Source organism: Petaurus breviceps, unplaced genomic scaffold, assembly GCF_028583685.1.
Source record: "Petaurus breviceps papuanus isolate PSGF00001 unplaced genomic scaffold, PetGlider_PUasm1.0 90723, whole genome shotgun sequence".
Lineage (NCBI taxonomy): Eukaryota > Metazoa > Chordata > Mammalia > Diprotodontia > Petauridae > Petaurus > Petaurus breviceps.
This window is the reverse complement of record NW_027187323.1, coordinates 1,054,826-1,071,438: the sequence shown is the minus strand read 5'-3', so window position 1 is coordinate 1,071,438 and position 16,613 is coordinate 1,054,826. Positions and strand designations below refer to the sequence as shown.

At 41.0% G+C, this 16,613-nt stretch overlaps 3 protein-coding genes across 5 annotated transcripts in view; 2 read left to right on the top strand and 1 right to left on the bottom strand.

Moving 5' to 3' along the window:
- The window catches only part of CD3D (CD3 delta subunit of T-cell receptor complex), a 20,082-nt gene extending 10,165 nt beyond the window's left edge, over positions 1-9,917 (bottom strand). For all 3 annotated transcript variants that reach the window (XM_069066671.1, XM_069066673.1, XM_069066672.1), the window contains exons 1-2: positions 9,710-9,917; positions 898-924 (exon numbers count right to left, since the gene is read on the bottom strand). In XM_069066671.1, the coding sequence (XP_068922772.1) occupies positions 898-924; positions 9,710-9,794 (112 nt within the window). In that variant the 5' untranslated portion in view covers positions 9,795-9,917. The remainder of the gene's footprint in view (positions 1-897; positions 925-9,709) is intronic.
- The window catches only part of ATP5MG (ATP synthase membrane subunit g), an 84,497-nt gene that overhangs the window by 16,532 nt on the left and 51,352 nt on the right, over positions 1-16,613 (top strand). The gene's annotated exons all lie outside the window — the stretch shown is intronic.
- CD3G (CD3 gamma subunit of T-cell receptor complex) lies at positions 11,542-16,612 on the top strand. The gene is made up of 6 exons (XM_069066591.1): positions 11,542-11,796; positions 13,846-13,869; positions 14,403-14,642; positions 15,167-15,298; positions 15,713-15,756; positions 16,229-16,612. The coding sequence occupies exons 1-6, from the start codon at positions 11,742-11,744 to the stop codon at positions 16,292-16,294; spliced, it is 561 nt and encodes a 186-aa protein (XP_068922692.1). The 5' UTR covers positions 11,542-11,741; the 3' UTR covers positions 16,295-16,612.

Here is a 16,613-nt window from a genome sequence, read left to right as displayed (position 1 = left end):
GGAGGGAGGGAGGGAGGGAGGGAGGAAGGAAGGAAGGAAGGAAGGAAGGAAGGAAGGAAGGAAGGAAGGAAGGAAGGAAGGAAGGAAGGAAGGAAGGAAGGAATCTAATGAGACAGACAGGTCTTAGGCAGACAGAATGGACTTTCAATCACTCAAAAAGCAGAATAAAAACAAAGACATAATACAAACTTAATAAATGTGCACTGGTGAGGTGAGCTCACAGTATCAGGGAGTCCCCCAGTCTTTGCCTGAAGACGCCCAGTTAGGGAAAGCCCAATACCTCTGGGATAAAAATAGAGTCAAAATTTACTTCTTTGTAATTGCTACCCACTGCTCTTCCTTCTACCCTCAGGGGTTAAACATTCAGTCATATTCTTCTTCCCCATGACAGCCCTTCAAATACTTAAAGGCAGCTCTTATGGCCTCCCTAAATCTTCTCTTCTTCAGGATAAACGTTCCCAGTTGGATTAGCTTGATCTGGGAAGATTTCCAGGAGAAAGCAAGAACAGATTTAAAGTAGAAGGACTTTAAGACTGAGGCAGGCAGACCCCTGATAAAGATGTTTCTCCAATTATACCACCTCCCCAACCAGGATGCCCCTGTTTTACAGGATGATTTATATTTACTAGCTCCATAAAGCATGCATACTCCTTTTCCCTCTCTCATTTGTCTCCAAACATCGCCCCCCCCCCCAAAAAAAAGATGAAAACATTGAACAAAGGATCTCTCTTGGTCAGGGTGAGACCAAGGCATGCTATGTTTTGCAGAGACCTTAAGGGTTTGGGGTAAACAACCCCTCACCTCCAAACCACTCAACTCCCACTGTTCACAGGCTCTAATTCTCTAAAATCCAGTAATATTTTGTCTTCCCAGAGCTGGAGAATCCAAATAACTTACCTACATCATCTGCCTGGACCACAGAGCCTGTGGAAAGAAAGTACACAGATTCAACTGGGCACAATCTATTCAAAACAAAAAAGTGCTCTGACATTCCTGAGGTGGCTTTTCCATTTGGTTCAACAATTTTGTTCTTTCCTTCCCCTCCATATCCCCTTAGAAGTTTGTTATATGTTATTAAGCAAAAATCCCTATATAAATGAAAGTAAAAAGAAAAATAAATCTAACCCTTCCCTGATACACACATACACACACACACAATTATGTACTCCTCAAGGAAGACACCTCCCTTGATCCTGAGTAGGAGTGGGAGTCCACACATGTGGAACTTTGCTTATAACATAAATTTTTTTTCAAAGTGCTGATTTGTTTTGCTAGTTTTTTTTTCACTTCTCTTAAAAAAAAGCAAACTTTGTTATACAGGATGGATCCCTTGAAAGATATAAAGGAGGCAATATTGGTGATGTAAAAACAAAAAGATATCAACAAAAAAAATTCATTTTAAAAATAAATTCCTCCAGACTCAGACACTTAACACTAGCCATGTGACCTTGGGCAAGTCACTTAACCCCAATTACCATGCCTTCCCCCCTCCAAAAAACCAAATAAATAAATTCCTCAAGGAAAGGGGTCATGCCCCTCTGACAGCAGCTTAATTTAACCCTTATCTGTGCTTGATAAATGCTTGTTGAATTGAATTGAATTGACTTTCCATGAGTTGGGCCCTAGATTTCCAGTGGCAGGAGGCAGAAAGGGAAGGAGATAAAGATTCAGAGAGAGAGACATTTTTCCAGCCTAAGATAACTTAGGAGGTTGGCAAGAGAGGTTTGTGACACAGGGGGGTAGGATCCAGGCCAAAGCACATGGAGGCAACTCCAGCAACGGGGTTTGGAGGTGTCTACTACAGTGGCGGCGGCAGCATCTTAAAAAGAGATTACAGGGCCTTTTACAGTGCCTTTATCTGGCCCTGATTGGTAACTCTATTACCTAAAAGAAGTTCTGGGTCCCAGTTCCAGGTGGGAAAGAGCGCTTGTGATCAGTCACAAGGAAAGAGTAGCTCTGATCACAGTACCAAGGCAGAGAAGAGCACTAGTGTTTGTTACAGGAGAACAGGGGACTTGATCACAATTTCAGGTCCAATAGGAGTATTACTGCTTGCATCTGCAGGGGACCAGAGCCTCTTTTTGATTAAAAACAATAGTGCAGACCAGGCAAGCCATGACCCACCTCTCCCTGGACCACAGCAACTTGGAAGTACCAAAAACTTGGAGACCCTCAGAACTAGCTCTGAAAACAACAGCATGAAAAATCCTGACGTTTGGGACAGTGCTTCCCCACCCCTAGGTGAGAAGAATACAGCTTTAATATAAAGTTCAAAGTCAAGAAAGAGGCTGTAAAAATGAACAAACAAACAACAAACTTGACCATAAAAAGCTACTACAGTGTCAGGGAAGACCAAGACATAAATTCAGGAGACAACAATATGGAAACAGCTACAACCAAAGCCTCAAAGTAAAATGCTAATTGGACCCAAGCCCAACAAGAATTCCTAGAAGAGTTAAAAGAAGAAATAAGAGTGATGAAAGAAGAGTTGGGAAAAGAAATGAGAATGATACAAGAAAATTATGAAAACAAAATTAACAGTTTAATAAAAGAGGTATAAAAAATGCTAAGGAAAATAACACATAAAAAAAAAAACAGAATTGGCCTAATGGTAAAAAAAAAAAAAGCACAAAAATTCACCAAAGAAAAGAACTCCTTAAAAGCAGAATTGACAAAATGGAAAAAGAGGTACAAAAATTCAATAAAGAAAATAGCTCCTTAAAAATTAGAATTGGAATAGAGCACTGGCCCTGGAGTCAGGAGGACCTGGGTTCAAATCCAGCCTCAGACACTGTGATACTAATGGAATATAAAGATTCCCCTTTGAAAACCAAGCCAATACAAGGGAATCTTTATATTCCATTACTATCACAGACACTTAACACAAAAAAAACTAGCTGTGTGACCTTGGGCAAGTCACTTAACCCCAATTGCCCCTCCAAAAAAAAAAGGCAAAAAAGAAATTAGAATTGGAGTGGTAGCTAATGGCTTCATGAGACATCAAGAAACAATAAAACAAAATCCAAATAACTAAAAAATAGAAGAAAATATGAAATATCTCATTGGAAAAAAACAACTGACCAGGAAATAAATTAAGGAGAGATAATTTAAGAATTATTGGACTTCCTGAAAGCCATTATCAAAGAAAAAGCTTAGACATTATAGTTCAAGAAATTATCAGGGGAAACTGCCCTAATATCCTAGACATAGAGAATAAAATAGAAATTGAAAGAATCTATCAATCTCTAAAAGAAATCCTAATTCCCAGGAATATCATAGCCATATTCCAGAACTCCCAGGTCAAGCAGAAAATATTTTTAAGCAGCCAGAAGGAAATCACTTAAATACTGTGGAGCCACAGTCAGGATCACACAAGATTTGACAATATCCACATTAAAGGAGAGCAGAGATTGGAATATGATATTCAGGAAGGCAAAGGAGCTAAGACTAAAATCAAGAATAACAGTCAGAAAAACTGAGCATTAACTTTCAGGATATAAAATTTTTTTTTTAGGGAAATAGAGGACTTTCAAGCATTCCTGATGAAAAAAAACAGAGCTGAATAGAAAGTTTGACATTCAAACACAAGACTCAAGAGAAGCATAAAATGGTGAATAAGAAAGAGTAATCATAAAAAGAAGATACATATAACTCCTAAGAACTTTATCATTATTAGGGCAGTTAGAAAGAGTCTACATAAACAGAGGGCATGAATGTGAGTCAATTATGTTGGGGTAATCTCAAAAAAAAATGAAAGTGTGAGAGGTAGAATGGGGAAATTTTTCTCACATCAAAAGAGCTTTTATAATGGAAGGGGAAATGGGGAGCTGGGTGGTGGGCAACACTTGAAGCTCACTCTCATCAAAATTGGTTCAAAGAGGGAAGAATATATATACACACTCAGTTGGGTATAAAAAATCTTTTATTCAATAGAGATAGATATAAGAGGAGAAGATAATAATAGATATGGGGAAAGGGAAGATTAAAGGGAGGGCAGAATAAGGGAAGTAGTGGTTAGACACAAAACAGACTTTTAAGGAGGGACAGGATAAAAAGAGGAAGAGAAGGATAAATGGAAGACAAGATGAAGGTAAATACACAGTAATCATAACTATGAATGGGAAATGGGAGGAGCTCACATGTAAAACAGAAACAGGTACAGAATAGATTAGACACCAGAATCCAACAACATGTTCTTTATAAAAGACACACTGGATTCTGACATCCACAGAGTTAAAATAAAGGGCCAGAGCAGATTATGCTTCAGTTAAAATAAAAAAGGCAAGGTTAACAATCATGATTTCATACCAAAAAACCTAATTAAAAGAGATAATCAGGGAAACTACAATTTTTTAAAATGTAACATAGACAAGTAAGATCAAATTTTTTACAGCAAATTCCTCTATTAAAGGCCTCACTTCTCAAATATATAAGGAATTGAGTCAAATATATAAAAATAAGAGCCATTCCCTAATTAATAAATGTTCAAAGTATATAAATAGACTATTTGTGAAAGAAATGAAAACTATTTTAGTCACATTTTTAAAATGCCTTAAATCACTATTGATTGGAGAAATACAAATTAAAACAACCACCTCATATTTATCAGAAACAGCAAATTCTGGGGAGGGATGAGGAAAAACAGGTACATTAATAAACTGTTGGCATAGTTGTACACTGGTCCATAATGGAGAATAACTTGGAACTATGCCCAAAGGGCTATAAAACTGTGCATACCTTTTGACTCAGCAATACCACTACTAGGTCTGTACTTCCAAAGAGATCAAATAAAAAAGAAAAGGACCTATATGTACAAAAATATTTGCAGCTGCTCTTTTTGTGGTGGCCAAGAACTTAAAATTGAGGGGATGCTCACCAATTGAGGAATGGCCGAACAAGTTGTGGCATATGATTGTGATGGAGTACTATTCCACTATAAGAAATGCAGAGGGGATGGTTTCAGAAAAAACATGGCAAGATCTATATGAACTGATACAAAGTAAAGTGAAAAGAATTGGGAGATCATTGAACACAGTAACATAAATATTTTATTGATGATCAATTATGAAATACTTGGGTACTCTAAGACAATCATCTGAGACAATTCCAGAGTAATCATGACAAAAAAATTCTATCTACCTCCATGGAGAGAACTGATGAACTCTGAGTGCAAATTGAAGTATAATTTTTTTTTGCTTTCTTTATTTTTTTGTGATATGGCTAATATGGAACTGTTTTACATGATTTCACATAGATAATTTGTTGATATGACTTTGCTTGCCTTCTCAGTGGATGAGGGAGGACTGGAAGGGAGAGAGTGAATTTGGAACTCAAAATTTAAAAAGAAAAGAATGTTTTAAAAATGAATAAATAATAAACTTTTGAAAACAAAAAAAATAAATCTAAAAAAAAGATGGTGTTAAAAAGGGATTGGCTACTCAGAGTGGGCCTCAGGGAGTGAGCGTAGGACTCTGGTGTAGGCAACACATATCTAAATCTTAGCTATGGAACTTCAGTCATTCCATTTTCACCAATACATCCAGGGGTAGTGAGGTTCTGGGAGAGTAAATATCACACCAAATGAGTTATAAATTAGAATATCAGTTCAAACATTTTTCCAGTGGGAGACAGTTATGTCTAAGAAACCAATACTAGTCATCAAGGGTATCCTTCTCTTTTGGCCTGCTCTCCTTTTCCCAGCCTCAATGCAGACCACCACCTTTCTGCTAAGATATTACCTGGAGCATGTTACAATTAATTAGAAACAAAGCTCATTTTACTTCACAGTGATATCTGACATTCGTGTGACTTCAATTACATTTTAGATTGGTATCTTCCTGAGGTGATTTCAAGAGACACTCTAGTGTCTATGATAAGATGAAGGAGACATCTTAGTATCAGCCACCCCTTCAGAAAATATCTCTCAAGGTGATTTTGTTAGTTTTAAGCTTAACTAATATAATTGTGAATTCAAAGGAGCTATCTACAATGACAAGGTTTAACCAGGGTCCTCTTTTTTTTTTTGCTCTACATTCTTTTTTCGTTAGTTCTTCAGTCCTCATGGGTCCAATTACCATGACATGCAAAGGATTCCTAGATCTATATAGCTATCCCTAGCCTCTCTTAAGCTCTAGTTTCTTCTTGCTATTCCTCAGATGCAACATTTCATTCCTCACTCCATGCCTTTGCAAACGTTGCTGTCCATCCCTGGAAAACCCTCCCTCGTCATTCTACCTCTTAGAATTCCTTAATTTCCTTCAAAGCTCAGCACAAATGCCACTTCCTCCATGATGTCCTTGCAAGTCACTTCCCCCCAAAAGAATGTAAGCTCCTTGAGGTCAGGTACTGCTTAATTTTTGTCTTTGTAGCCCCAATGTCTAGTATAGTGTTCAATAGATAGTAAGGTGATGATAAATGTGTGTTGATTGATTGGTTAGTTGCTACTTGGTACAGCCTTGTAACGTTAGCAGAGAGACAGAAAGAGGGAGGGAGAGAAGAAAGGATGGGGAGAGAGACAGAGACGGAGACAGAGACAGAGAGGAGGCTAAGATATCCCCTGACACCAAAGGAATTAAACTAACCCCTCTGAACTATGCATGATCCAAATATTCAAAGACAGCTGGGATTTGTTTATTCCAGACTGGAACATCCAGGTACTTTTGTCTACCTCAGGTAAAATCCAAGAGAGAGACTGGCAGGGCCTGGGAAGGGGGGGGAGTGTCCAGAAAGGAACAAGCATTTATTAAATGCCTACTACTATGTGCCAGAGCAGCTAGGTGGTGCCATAGTGCACAGAGCCCTGGGTCTGGAGTCAGGAAGACTGACTTTCCTGAATTCAAATGTGGCTTCAGAAACTTCCTAGCTGTGTAACCCTGGACATTCATTTAACCCTGCTTGCCTCAGTTTCCTCATCTGTAAAATGAGTTGGAGAAGGAAATGTCAAATCATTCCAGTATCTCTGCCAAGAAAACCCCAGATGGGTTCATGAAAAGTCAGACACGACTGAAATGACTGAATAACAACTATGTGCCAGGAACTGTGCTAAGTATTTTACAAATATTATCTTATTTGATCCTCACAACAACCCTGCAAAGCTGGTGCTATTATTATTCCCATTTTACAATTTCCTCAACTGAGGTTAAGTGACATGCACAGGGTCACACAGCTAGTAAGTATCTGCAGCAGAATTTTAATTCAGGCCTTCTGGACTCTAGGCCCAGTGCTCTATCCCCTGTACCACCTAGCTGCCTCTAGCAGAGGCTTCCCCAACCCCCTCAAACATCTGTGTACTATCCAAAGCTAGTCTTTTGCTTAGACTGAGCTGATTGCAATGAACTCTAATATCCAGACCAAAGCAAGGACGGGATGGTGATAAGGAAAACGTGTATTTTATATCCTTTTTTATATGTGGGAACATTCTACTAGTGGTTTGTCTGCTATCAGTAAATCTTGTAGTTAAATCAACTTAGTGTGAGGCTTTGTCTCCTCATCTGCATGTGGACTGGAAGACCCCTACAATCCCTCCTAGCTCTGAATCTATGATTTTGGGGAAATCTATATCTTTTGAACTCCTCGAACCTGATGTAAACATTCTGTTCTTATTTCATGTTGATCACTATTAGATTCAAGTCATAGTATGGTATTTTCTGACCTTTTGCTCCAGGAGCTAATGATGAAGTGCTAGGACATCATCTATGTAACATGAAAGGCTATGTATGCTTCTTGAATTCTTCAAGTCTTGGTTTCAAGATGCCAAAGATGCAAAGGTCTTCTTTTTCGAATTTCTAAGGCATACCTGGCTCCTCAGAGAACTACAGTTACCTCTTCCACATTGTAATTTTCTCCATCACGGTTTTTATATATCACAGAAATTAAATGGGAATTTTTTGAGAGTTTTGAAGAAACTACAGATAACATGTAAAGGCCAGCAAATGACACAGAAAAAAAATTAAGAAACTCAGGAATGCATAAAAGAGAAAGAGAAAGATAGAGAAAAGATGAAAGATGTATAAAGAGAAAGATGCTTAAATATGTGTGTAGTATGGTATAATATCAACATATTTTATCTTTTAACACTATAATAATTCAGACTTCTTCTCTGGTTCCCAGGGAGGGTCAAAAAATTATACACAAATTTTCACATTGTACCACTAACCTCTGTGATATGGAAGAAATGACTACTTCACATGGAAACCTCAGCTACCCCAGGGTAGTAAGTCACTTCTCTATTTGTCCCAATCTTCTAAATGATTAACTTGATAATACAAGACTCCCTACCACCACACACGCACTCACACACATAACACAAATTCAACACTAAAACAACTTGAATCATAGTCACTTTCTGGAAAACAGCAGACATCTGGCTAGGAGCTAGGTCACAGAGAGAAGAGGGAGAGGGAAGCTCTGACCATCCTGTCTTTGTGCTTCTGAGCACCATGAGGAGGACCAGAAGTGTTCTCCATCTTGCCCAGGCTCAGGAAGCCAAAAGGATGAATGAATGAATTGCCTTCTCTCTCAATTCCTCATCCCGAGCGCCATGTTAATCCAAGCTAGAGATTCAACATTAGCCAATATAATTGTATATAACTGTAGAATCTTAGGACTGGAAGGGACCTCAGAGATAATATATTCCAAGGGCTCTTTTTTGTGTCCTGAACTCCTGGGGAAGTCTGATGAAGCCTATGGCCTCCTCAGAATAACGTTTTAAATGTACAAAATACACTATCACAAAGGAAACCAGTTACATCAAATATAGTTATCAACCTATTTTTTTTAAATCCACAAGCACCAGTTCTAGTCCAGCCTCTTCATTTTCCAGATGAAGAATCTAAAGCTTAGCAAGACAGAGCAGCTTACCCAGGGACACACAGCAAGCTAATGGCGGAGCCTAAGAGTATTGTCTTTACAGCAAGCTGGCATAAAGGCCCCACGTAACTCAGTCTCACTGGCAGGAGAGCAGTGGCTCAGAGACAGTCTGCTCCCTGTGCTGGAGTGGAAGACCCCTAAGAAGTCTTAGAGTGAGGAGACGTGGGTTCAAATTCTAGTTCTTCCACTTAATTAGCCAGGTGAGCTTGAGCAAAGTAATTTTATTCTCTCTGAAATGCAGTTTCTCATCTGTAAAATAGGGGTAATAATTATACTTTTGCCACCTTCTTCACAGGGTTGTTGTGAGGGCCAAATGAGACAATGTGCTTTGTCAACCTTAGAGCAGTATTTAAAATATGAACTATTATTATTAAGCCCAAGATGGGGACAATAGAATCCTCTGATGTGGTGGTATAAAGCTCAAATAAAAACAGATCCATGAAGTCACATATTGGCTAAGAAAACCAAAAAGAAATATTAGCTATGTTGTATTTTTGTTTCCTTTGTTATGTTTTAGCCCAGTTTGGGCTACACTAGGGAGTTTGGGGGTGACTTATCTACTAGGTGTGAGTCTGACACTTTTGCATATCTGAATTCTCTGGCTTTGACCGGACTGAGACAAAGACCCTACGAGGGAAAGGGAGGGAAGTGAGGCATTAATATTACTCAGGCCCTGCCCTTACTGCTGTCTCCCTCTCCCAGTCCTAGGAGGACTCCAGAAAAACTGAGGCTCTGAAGTACCCCTTTGTGAGGTCAAGGACCCAGAAATGCTTCACCCTAACAAGTGGCCTCTCCCTCGAGTTCCCTCTCCTCCATTTCCCACCCATCCTGGAAACCTTACCCAAGAGAAGAATGATGGTCAGGATCAGGCCAGCCAGACATAAGTGCCACTTCATACTCCATCTGTGGAGTTCCTGGACAGCCATGGAACCAGTCGCCTCTATGGAGGCCCACCTACTCTCTTCCTGGACTCCTCAGGACTTCCAGAAAAGGTAAGAGGTGCTGGGCAGCACCCGGCAAGTTCACAATCAATTCTCTGAACTGTGAGTGATGAGAGATCACCAGAGTGATAGGGGAGGGAGTTGGGGGAGGCGGGGGACAGGAAGGCAGCAGGAAGGCTTCAAATGCTGGGTAAAGGGAGGAAACAGAGGGTAAAGAAATACACTAGAACTCTCTAAGAGGAGTGTGGTGCGTCCAAAGCAAGGGGAGAGCGGTGGAATTGTAAAGACTATGAGACCAAGGTATTCTCTTACATGAAGCAATAGAAAGAAATGAAAATTGCATAATTATTATTAGCATTAGTTGTTCAGTAAACATTTATTAAGTGCCTAACATGTACTGGATACAACAGTAAGGGCTGGCAATAGAAAGAAAGTCTAAAGACAAAATCCCTACATTCAAGGAGCTCCCAATCTAATGGGGGGAAACAACATGAAAACAACTATGTAAAAACAAACTATATAGAGGAAAAAAATTTGAGATAATTAACAGAGGGAAGAAACTAGAATTAAGGGAGATGGGGAAAGGCTATTATTTTCATTTGGACTTGAAGGAAGCCAGGGAGGCCAGGCAATGTGATGGTCAGTAAAAATGTCTAGGAGTATTGTATAGGAGGAAAGCAAAGAGGATATTATAGCAGGTAGAGATCATGGAAGGGAGTAATGTATAAGAATACTGGAAAGGTAGGTAGATACGAGTTATGAAGAACTTTAAACTGTAAAAAAGATTTTACATTTGTACCTGGAGGTAACAGTCATTTCAGTCGTGTCTGATTCTTTAGGATGCCATTTGAGGTTTTCTTGGCAAAGATACTGGAGTAGTTTGCCATTTCCTTCTCCAGTTCATTTTACAAATGAGGAAACTGAGGCAAACAGGGTTAAGTGACTTGCCCAGGGTCACGCAGCTAGTAAGTGTCTGAAGTTAGATTTGAGCTCAGTTCTTCCTGACTCCAGACCTGGCACTGTATCCACTGTGCTGCCCCAAGGTAACAGAGAGTCACTAGAATTTATTAAGTAGTAGGATGACAGAGTCAGACCTGGGCTTTAGGACAATCATTTTGGCAGGTTGGAGGTTAGGTTGAAGTGAGGGAGAGTCCTGAGGCAGGAAGACTAAAAAGGAAGCTATTGCAATAGCCCAGGAGAGAAGTAATTGGAACCTGAAGCAGGATAATGGCTCTATGGATGGTGAGAAAGGGAGGAATACAGGAGCTGTGGAGTTGGAAGTCTAATGAGAATCATTTTTTAAAACAAATTTGTATGGCATCTTAAAGTTTGCAAAGTGCTTTCCTATAAGGTAAGTAAAACAAGTTATTATTATTATTATTATTCTCATTGGACAAATGAGGAAACTGAAAAGTTTAGTGGCTTGCCTAAATCACCTTGCTAATGAGTGTCTGATTCTAAACCAGGGCCCTTGATTCTAGTCTCCCATTTTAACAAGTATGACAAACTGTTGTGAAATTGCTCATCTCCCTAAGGATGGAGGCCAAAGACACTCCTGGAGACATCCAGGGCACCCCCAACCCCAATCATGCCAGGGCCTTTCTCTTTACCCTATCTCTTCCCCACAAAAACTGAGCTCTGAGATGAGAGTCCATATTCTCTCCTCCCTCCTACTCTGGCCCCGCCCCACACTCCTTCCATTTCATCCAACCCTAGTCTCTGCCTCAGAGAACAAAGTAAGAATAACTTTCCCCTACTGCCTTCCTTTCTTGCCCCTGCCTATAGCCCCTTTTACTCACACAGGAGGCTGTGGTTCAGTACTCTTAGCCCCTACACCACCACAAGGCCCAGCAAGAGAAAGGTGAGGCCAGACTAGATACAACTCAGCAGGGCATCCCAGCTGCTATCACAGGCTAAGGACCAAAGCAGAGCATGAAGTGGGACTGGCATCCGGCTAACCTGATCTTTACTGTCATTCTCCTCCAAGGTAAGGACTTTTAAATGGGTGCAAAAAGGAGGAGAGGCCACTGCTGAGGGTGGGGCACATCTGGATCCTCATCACACTTTAGCCCCATGGAAGGGTAGTAGTGGGGCTTGGCTTTCCTGATGTGATGCCAGGTGGACATGGGGAGGGGCCATCAGTGAAGGCAGGGGTTATGGAGGACAGGACCTGAAGGACCTTCAAGTAGACCTTCATGAGGCTTGTGCAGTCCTGGCACTATCCTAGCCTGGCAAAGCCAGAGTTCTCAGATGCACCAGAAAGAGAACTCTGTGGCCTCCATCTTGGGCTTGAAACTTACACCAAAAACTGTGGGGCCAGGGACCCAAAAGGAAGCAAAGAAGAGGTCCTGAACCCAAGACTAGGGTTGAGATTGAACCTGAGCATGGTTTAATAGAGTCAGGGCACTAGTCAGTCTGCACTACCAGCTAACTGAGGGATCGTCATCTTTCCTAGCCTCAGGATGCTGGTAACAAACTCCAAACTGTCCTCCCAGCCTTTCTGTCTCCCCTCTCTCAAATCTGTCCTTCACACAATTATCTGAATCATTTAGCTGATGAAAAAGGCTAGCAACATCACTCCCCCTCCTCTCTTGTCTCTAAGATGAAATACAAAATCCTCAGCTCCACGATTTGGCTCTCGTCTGGTCTACCTTTCCAACCTTATTTCACATGATTCTTCTCCATATACTCTATGCTACAGTCAAAGAAGCCCACATTGTTCTCCCTTGCTGTTCCAGTGGCCACCTCTGTGCCTCTGCAGAGGCCATCTTCCTTGCCTGGAATGTACTACCTTTCCTGCCCTACCTCTAGGGAACTCTAGTTTCCTCCAAAACTCAGCTCATGGACATCCTTTTATAGGAAGCCTTTCCTGATATTTGCTTCCTCTTCAAATAACCATGTATAATCATTGCATATTTTATCCAACCAATCCTCTTCCTCCCCTCTAGTAGAATGGAAGCTCCTTGAGACCAGGAACTATTTTTTGTTATATCCTTGTAATCCCCAACAGAGCCAGGACCTGGCACATAGTAGGCATTTAATCAATATTTCTTCAATGCCTTGGACTGGAAGGCATTAGAATAATTGATCCTGTTATATAAAAACGTCTAGCTCTAACAGCCTACACTTTCTATATCTGCCTTGCCCAGTGGGCAGAAATACATTGGGCACTGGGTATCTAGACCCAGAAACCTCTGATGCAGAGCTGAGAGAAAAGTCAACAAGCCATTTTAGCTTTTAACCTTCTGAGTCTGAGTAAAAGGAAAGGGATCTTGGCTCTTCCTTGCAATGTCCAGGAAAGAAGAAATGGCATGGTTAAGGGTTCTGTTTTCCTCTTTTCCATCTATGGATCACACCATCTTGAACTAGGCTGGGAGCCAAAAGCCAGAGCTAGAATTTTCTCTTTCTTAGAAGGTGATCCTGATTCCAGAAGTGTCTAGTGCTGAGTCTGTACTCTATGTCTGGGACATGTCTACACCATACAGATAATAATGTAAACCTAGAGATTATTGGGTGGCAAGCTCCAACAGGATACCTAGGATTTCCACTTGAAACAGATTTCTGAGGAGCCATATGAGCATATGCTCGTGTGACACATTGTGCCTTACCTATGCATTTATCGTGTATTATTTCATTTTCTATTTATTTGTACATATGTCCTGTTCCTCTCTAAAAACTAAAAGACTAAAAGTTCTCTGAGAAGAGGGCTGTCATCTGAACTCTGTATCTTCCCCAGGACTTAGCACAGTAGGAGCTTAATAAGTGTTGGATGGAACTTAAATGAATTCTGAAAAGCATCTCGTTCCTTTGGCAGATATATACACATCTGACCCCTCCAATCAGGGTTTCAAGGGCTGAAGATTTAGACTATATAAATACTCCTGAAGCCAACTTGTCAGGCTCTATGCCACCTATTGCCCCGGTTTAAGATTTGGGCCTCCTCAGGGCTATCAGACACATATCTTATTTATATTTCATCCAGGCCTTCCCCAGATGATCTTAACCCCACTTTCTTTCTATTTCTTTCTCTCTGCAGGTACTGTGGCCCAGGAAGATCAAGGTAGGAAGAATGTCTTCTTTATGTCCCCACACACTGTAGGCAAGTTCAGACAATAGAAAGAATGCTGGTTCAGGAGTCAGAAGAGCTGAGTTCAAATCCTATCTCTCATAGTTACTACCTATGTGACTTTGGACTAGTCCCTTAACCCCCCTGGACCTTAGTTTCCTCATCTAAAAAATGAGGCAGTTGAACTAGATTGCCCCTGAGGTCCCTTCCATCTTCATGTCTGTGACCTAGGAAATGATAATAAAATGAATGAGGAAACTTGCTCATCCTAGACCCCTCAGTTTCCAACAATTAGGCTAAGGCTCTGTGAATTCACCTGTCCTTTATGTTATGTGGGCAAATAGGAGGTGGGGAGGAGGCAAGAGAAAAGGAGAAATGGAAGAAAAAATTGTGTCCCACGTGCCTAAAAAATGGGACTCTAGCATTTTCCAGCCATCTTTTCTTGAAAATGATTATCACATCCTTTAGGAACAGAACATGTTTTAGAGGTGAAATCAGTCATAAGCATGTGACTTTTCATAATCCAGGAAAAAAGCCAGTATATTTGGATGATAATCGACAAGATGGGACTGTACTACTAACCTGCAACTTTAAAGAGGAGAGAAGTGTCCAGTGGGTTGCAGGGAAAACAGTCCTAGAGGAAACTAAGAAAACACTGAACCTGGGAAGTATCTTCAAGGACCCCCAAAATGTATATTGGTGCAGAAACTCAACAAATGGAACAAAACCCGAGGAGCAGTCTCTCCCACTTCATGTGTATTTCAGAAGTATGTAATCTTCTTCCTACTTTTTCTTTTTGTAAAAATAAGGGAGAAGGTTGTGCTGGGCTAGAGAGCTAGAGGCTGAATAGAGCTGGGTGATAAAGCCCAATAGGTAGCACTCTGGTGCAGGCAGCAGCCCCCTAATTCCCTTAAAGGAGACTACCTAATCCTATTATGCTCTGGTCCTACCTCGGGATGGGACAGCTCAGATGTTTCTATAAGCTAAGGGATAGAGGGAGATTTTATGGGAATACAGGCTAGGAGGCTGTTGGCCAAGGGCAAAGGATCTAGACATTCTGCTTTTCCACAGAGATCTTAAAAGTGGCATTCAGTATGTGTCAGGGGAACATTAAGAGGTAATATGTGCATTGTCCATTGATTTTTTTCAAGTAGTTCCTAATACTCTACCGTGGGACAACCCTGTGGTGCTATCTTAGACAGGACACTTCTGTCTATGAGGAAACAGAAGTTACTAAGGAGAATATTTGCCAATATCTTTTAGAGGTATTTTTCCTTTTCCTTCATCACAGTGTGCCAAAACTGTATCAAACTGGATGGAGCCACTCTATCAGGTTTCATCTTAGCTGAAATCATCACTGTTTTCTTCCTTGCTGTTGGCATCTACTTCATTGCAGGGCAGGATGGAGTATGGCAGTCAAGAGGTAAGGAACAGGGGCGGCTAGGTGGCACAGTGAATAGAACACTGGCCCTGGAGTCAGGAGAACCTGAGTTCAAATCCGGCCTCAAATACAACACACACAAAAACTAGCCATGTGACCTTGGCCAAATCACTTAACCCCAATTGCCCTCCAAAAAGCAAAAAAAAAAAAATGAAGAGGTAAGGGACAGAGTCCTGGTAGACAGGGTAGAACCAACCCATTCCTTTCAGTCTCATAAGTTTCTTGAGTACCTGGAAGTACTCACAGAAAAATTGTTTGATGCCTTGATCTGGGTGGACCTGGCTAGGAGTGATTTTTGTCTATGTAGGACAAGAAGAAGAGGGAATGTCCCTGGGCTGGCTTGCCTTTCCTGGAGTCTGACTCCCACTGACTGTCCCTCTGTTTTCCTTTGTGTAGCTTCCGACAAACAGACTCTGCTGACTAATGACCAGCTTTACCAGGTGAGTAATGGGAGATGATAGAGCCTCTGGTAGGACTAGCTGGGAACAAAGCCTTTAAATTTTGAAACAAGTGACTCAGAAGATTCAGCTCAGAGCAGGAAATGCTTAGGACATACCAGGAACTTGCATGCCCTCCCTCTCTCCACCTCCAACTACCTTCCCCCTGCAAAATCAGATGGAGGAAAGCTGAGATAAAGAGAAACTTAGGTCAAGGCCCAGGGAAGAAAATTTAGAGTGATGTGAGGCACCCCAAAAGTCTGAGTGAAGTTTTAAGTTTTAATACATTTTAACAAGCTTTTAAATGCTGTAAAACTTTTGGGACACCCCACATACACACAGAGAGGGAGAGGCTCACAAGAGTTGTGTTCCATCCCTCCCTCAGTTCTAGACAGTGCTTTGTAAGTAGTAGATACTTGGTGAATGAATGAGAGGATGTAAGAAAGAAGTTGATGATTTTATTCTTCCTTCTCAGCCACTCAGAGACAGAGAAGATGACCAATATGGCCACCTTCAAGGTAGTCATCCTCGGAAGAAGTGAGCTCCCAGACTCAACCCAATGGTGCTCTCCCACTCCCTAAAACCTAGAAACTTTACTTCTATAATTCTGACTGCTTCCAAATAAGGTTCCCCTTTTCTAGCATGACTATAACTATCTATCCCTCCTGATCTCCACTGATGGGGCTCCACTGAGCCCCAGCACAAACTGTGTGGTTGAATTGACTGGGGCAACCCCCTTCCCAAAGTGCCAAGGCCAATGTGGATTTTCTTGGTGGTTTGCTGATGTTCACTGTAACTGCAAATTCTTCTCCAGTTGTGCCTGAGCATTCTAGACATTGAATAAATATGCATTACTCAAT

Excerpts from the sequence above, each read along its gene's own strand:
- CD3G (XM_069066591.1), top strand. The coding sequence starts at position 11,742 with ATGAAGTGGGACTGGCATCCGGCTAACCTGATCTTTACTGTCATTCTC. Across the intron at positions 13,870-14,402 it reads TGTGGCCCAGGAAGATCAAG|GAAAAAAGCCAGTATATTTG; the intron begins GTAGGAAGAATG and ends TTCATAATCCAG. Across the intron at positions 15,757-16,228 it reads CTAATGACCAGCTTTACCAG|CCACTCAGAGACAGAGAAGA; the intron begins GTGAGTAATGGG and ends CTTCCTTCTCAG.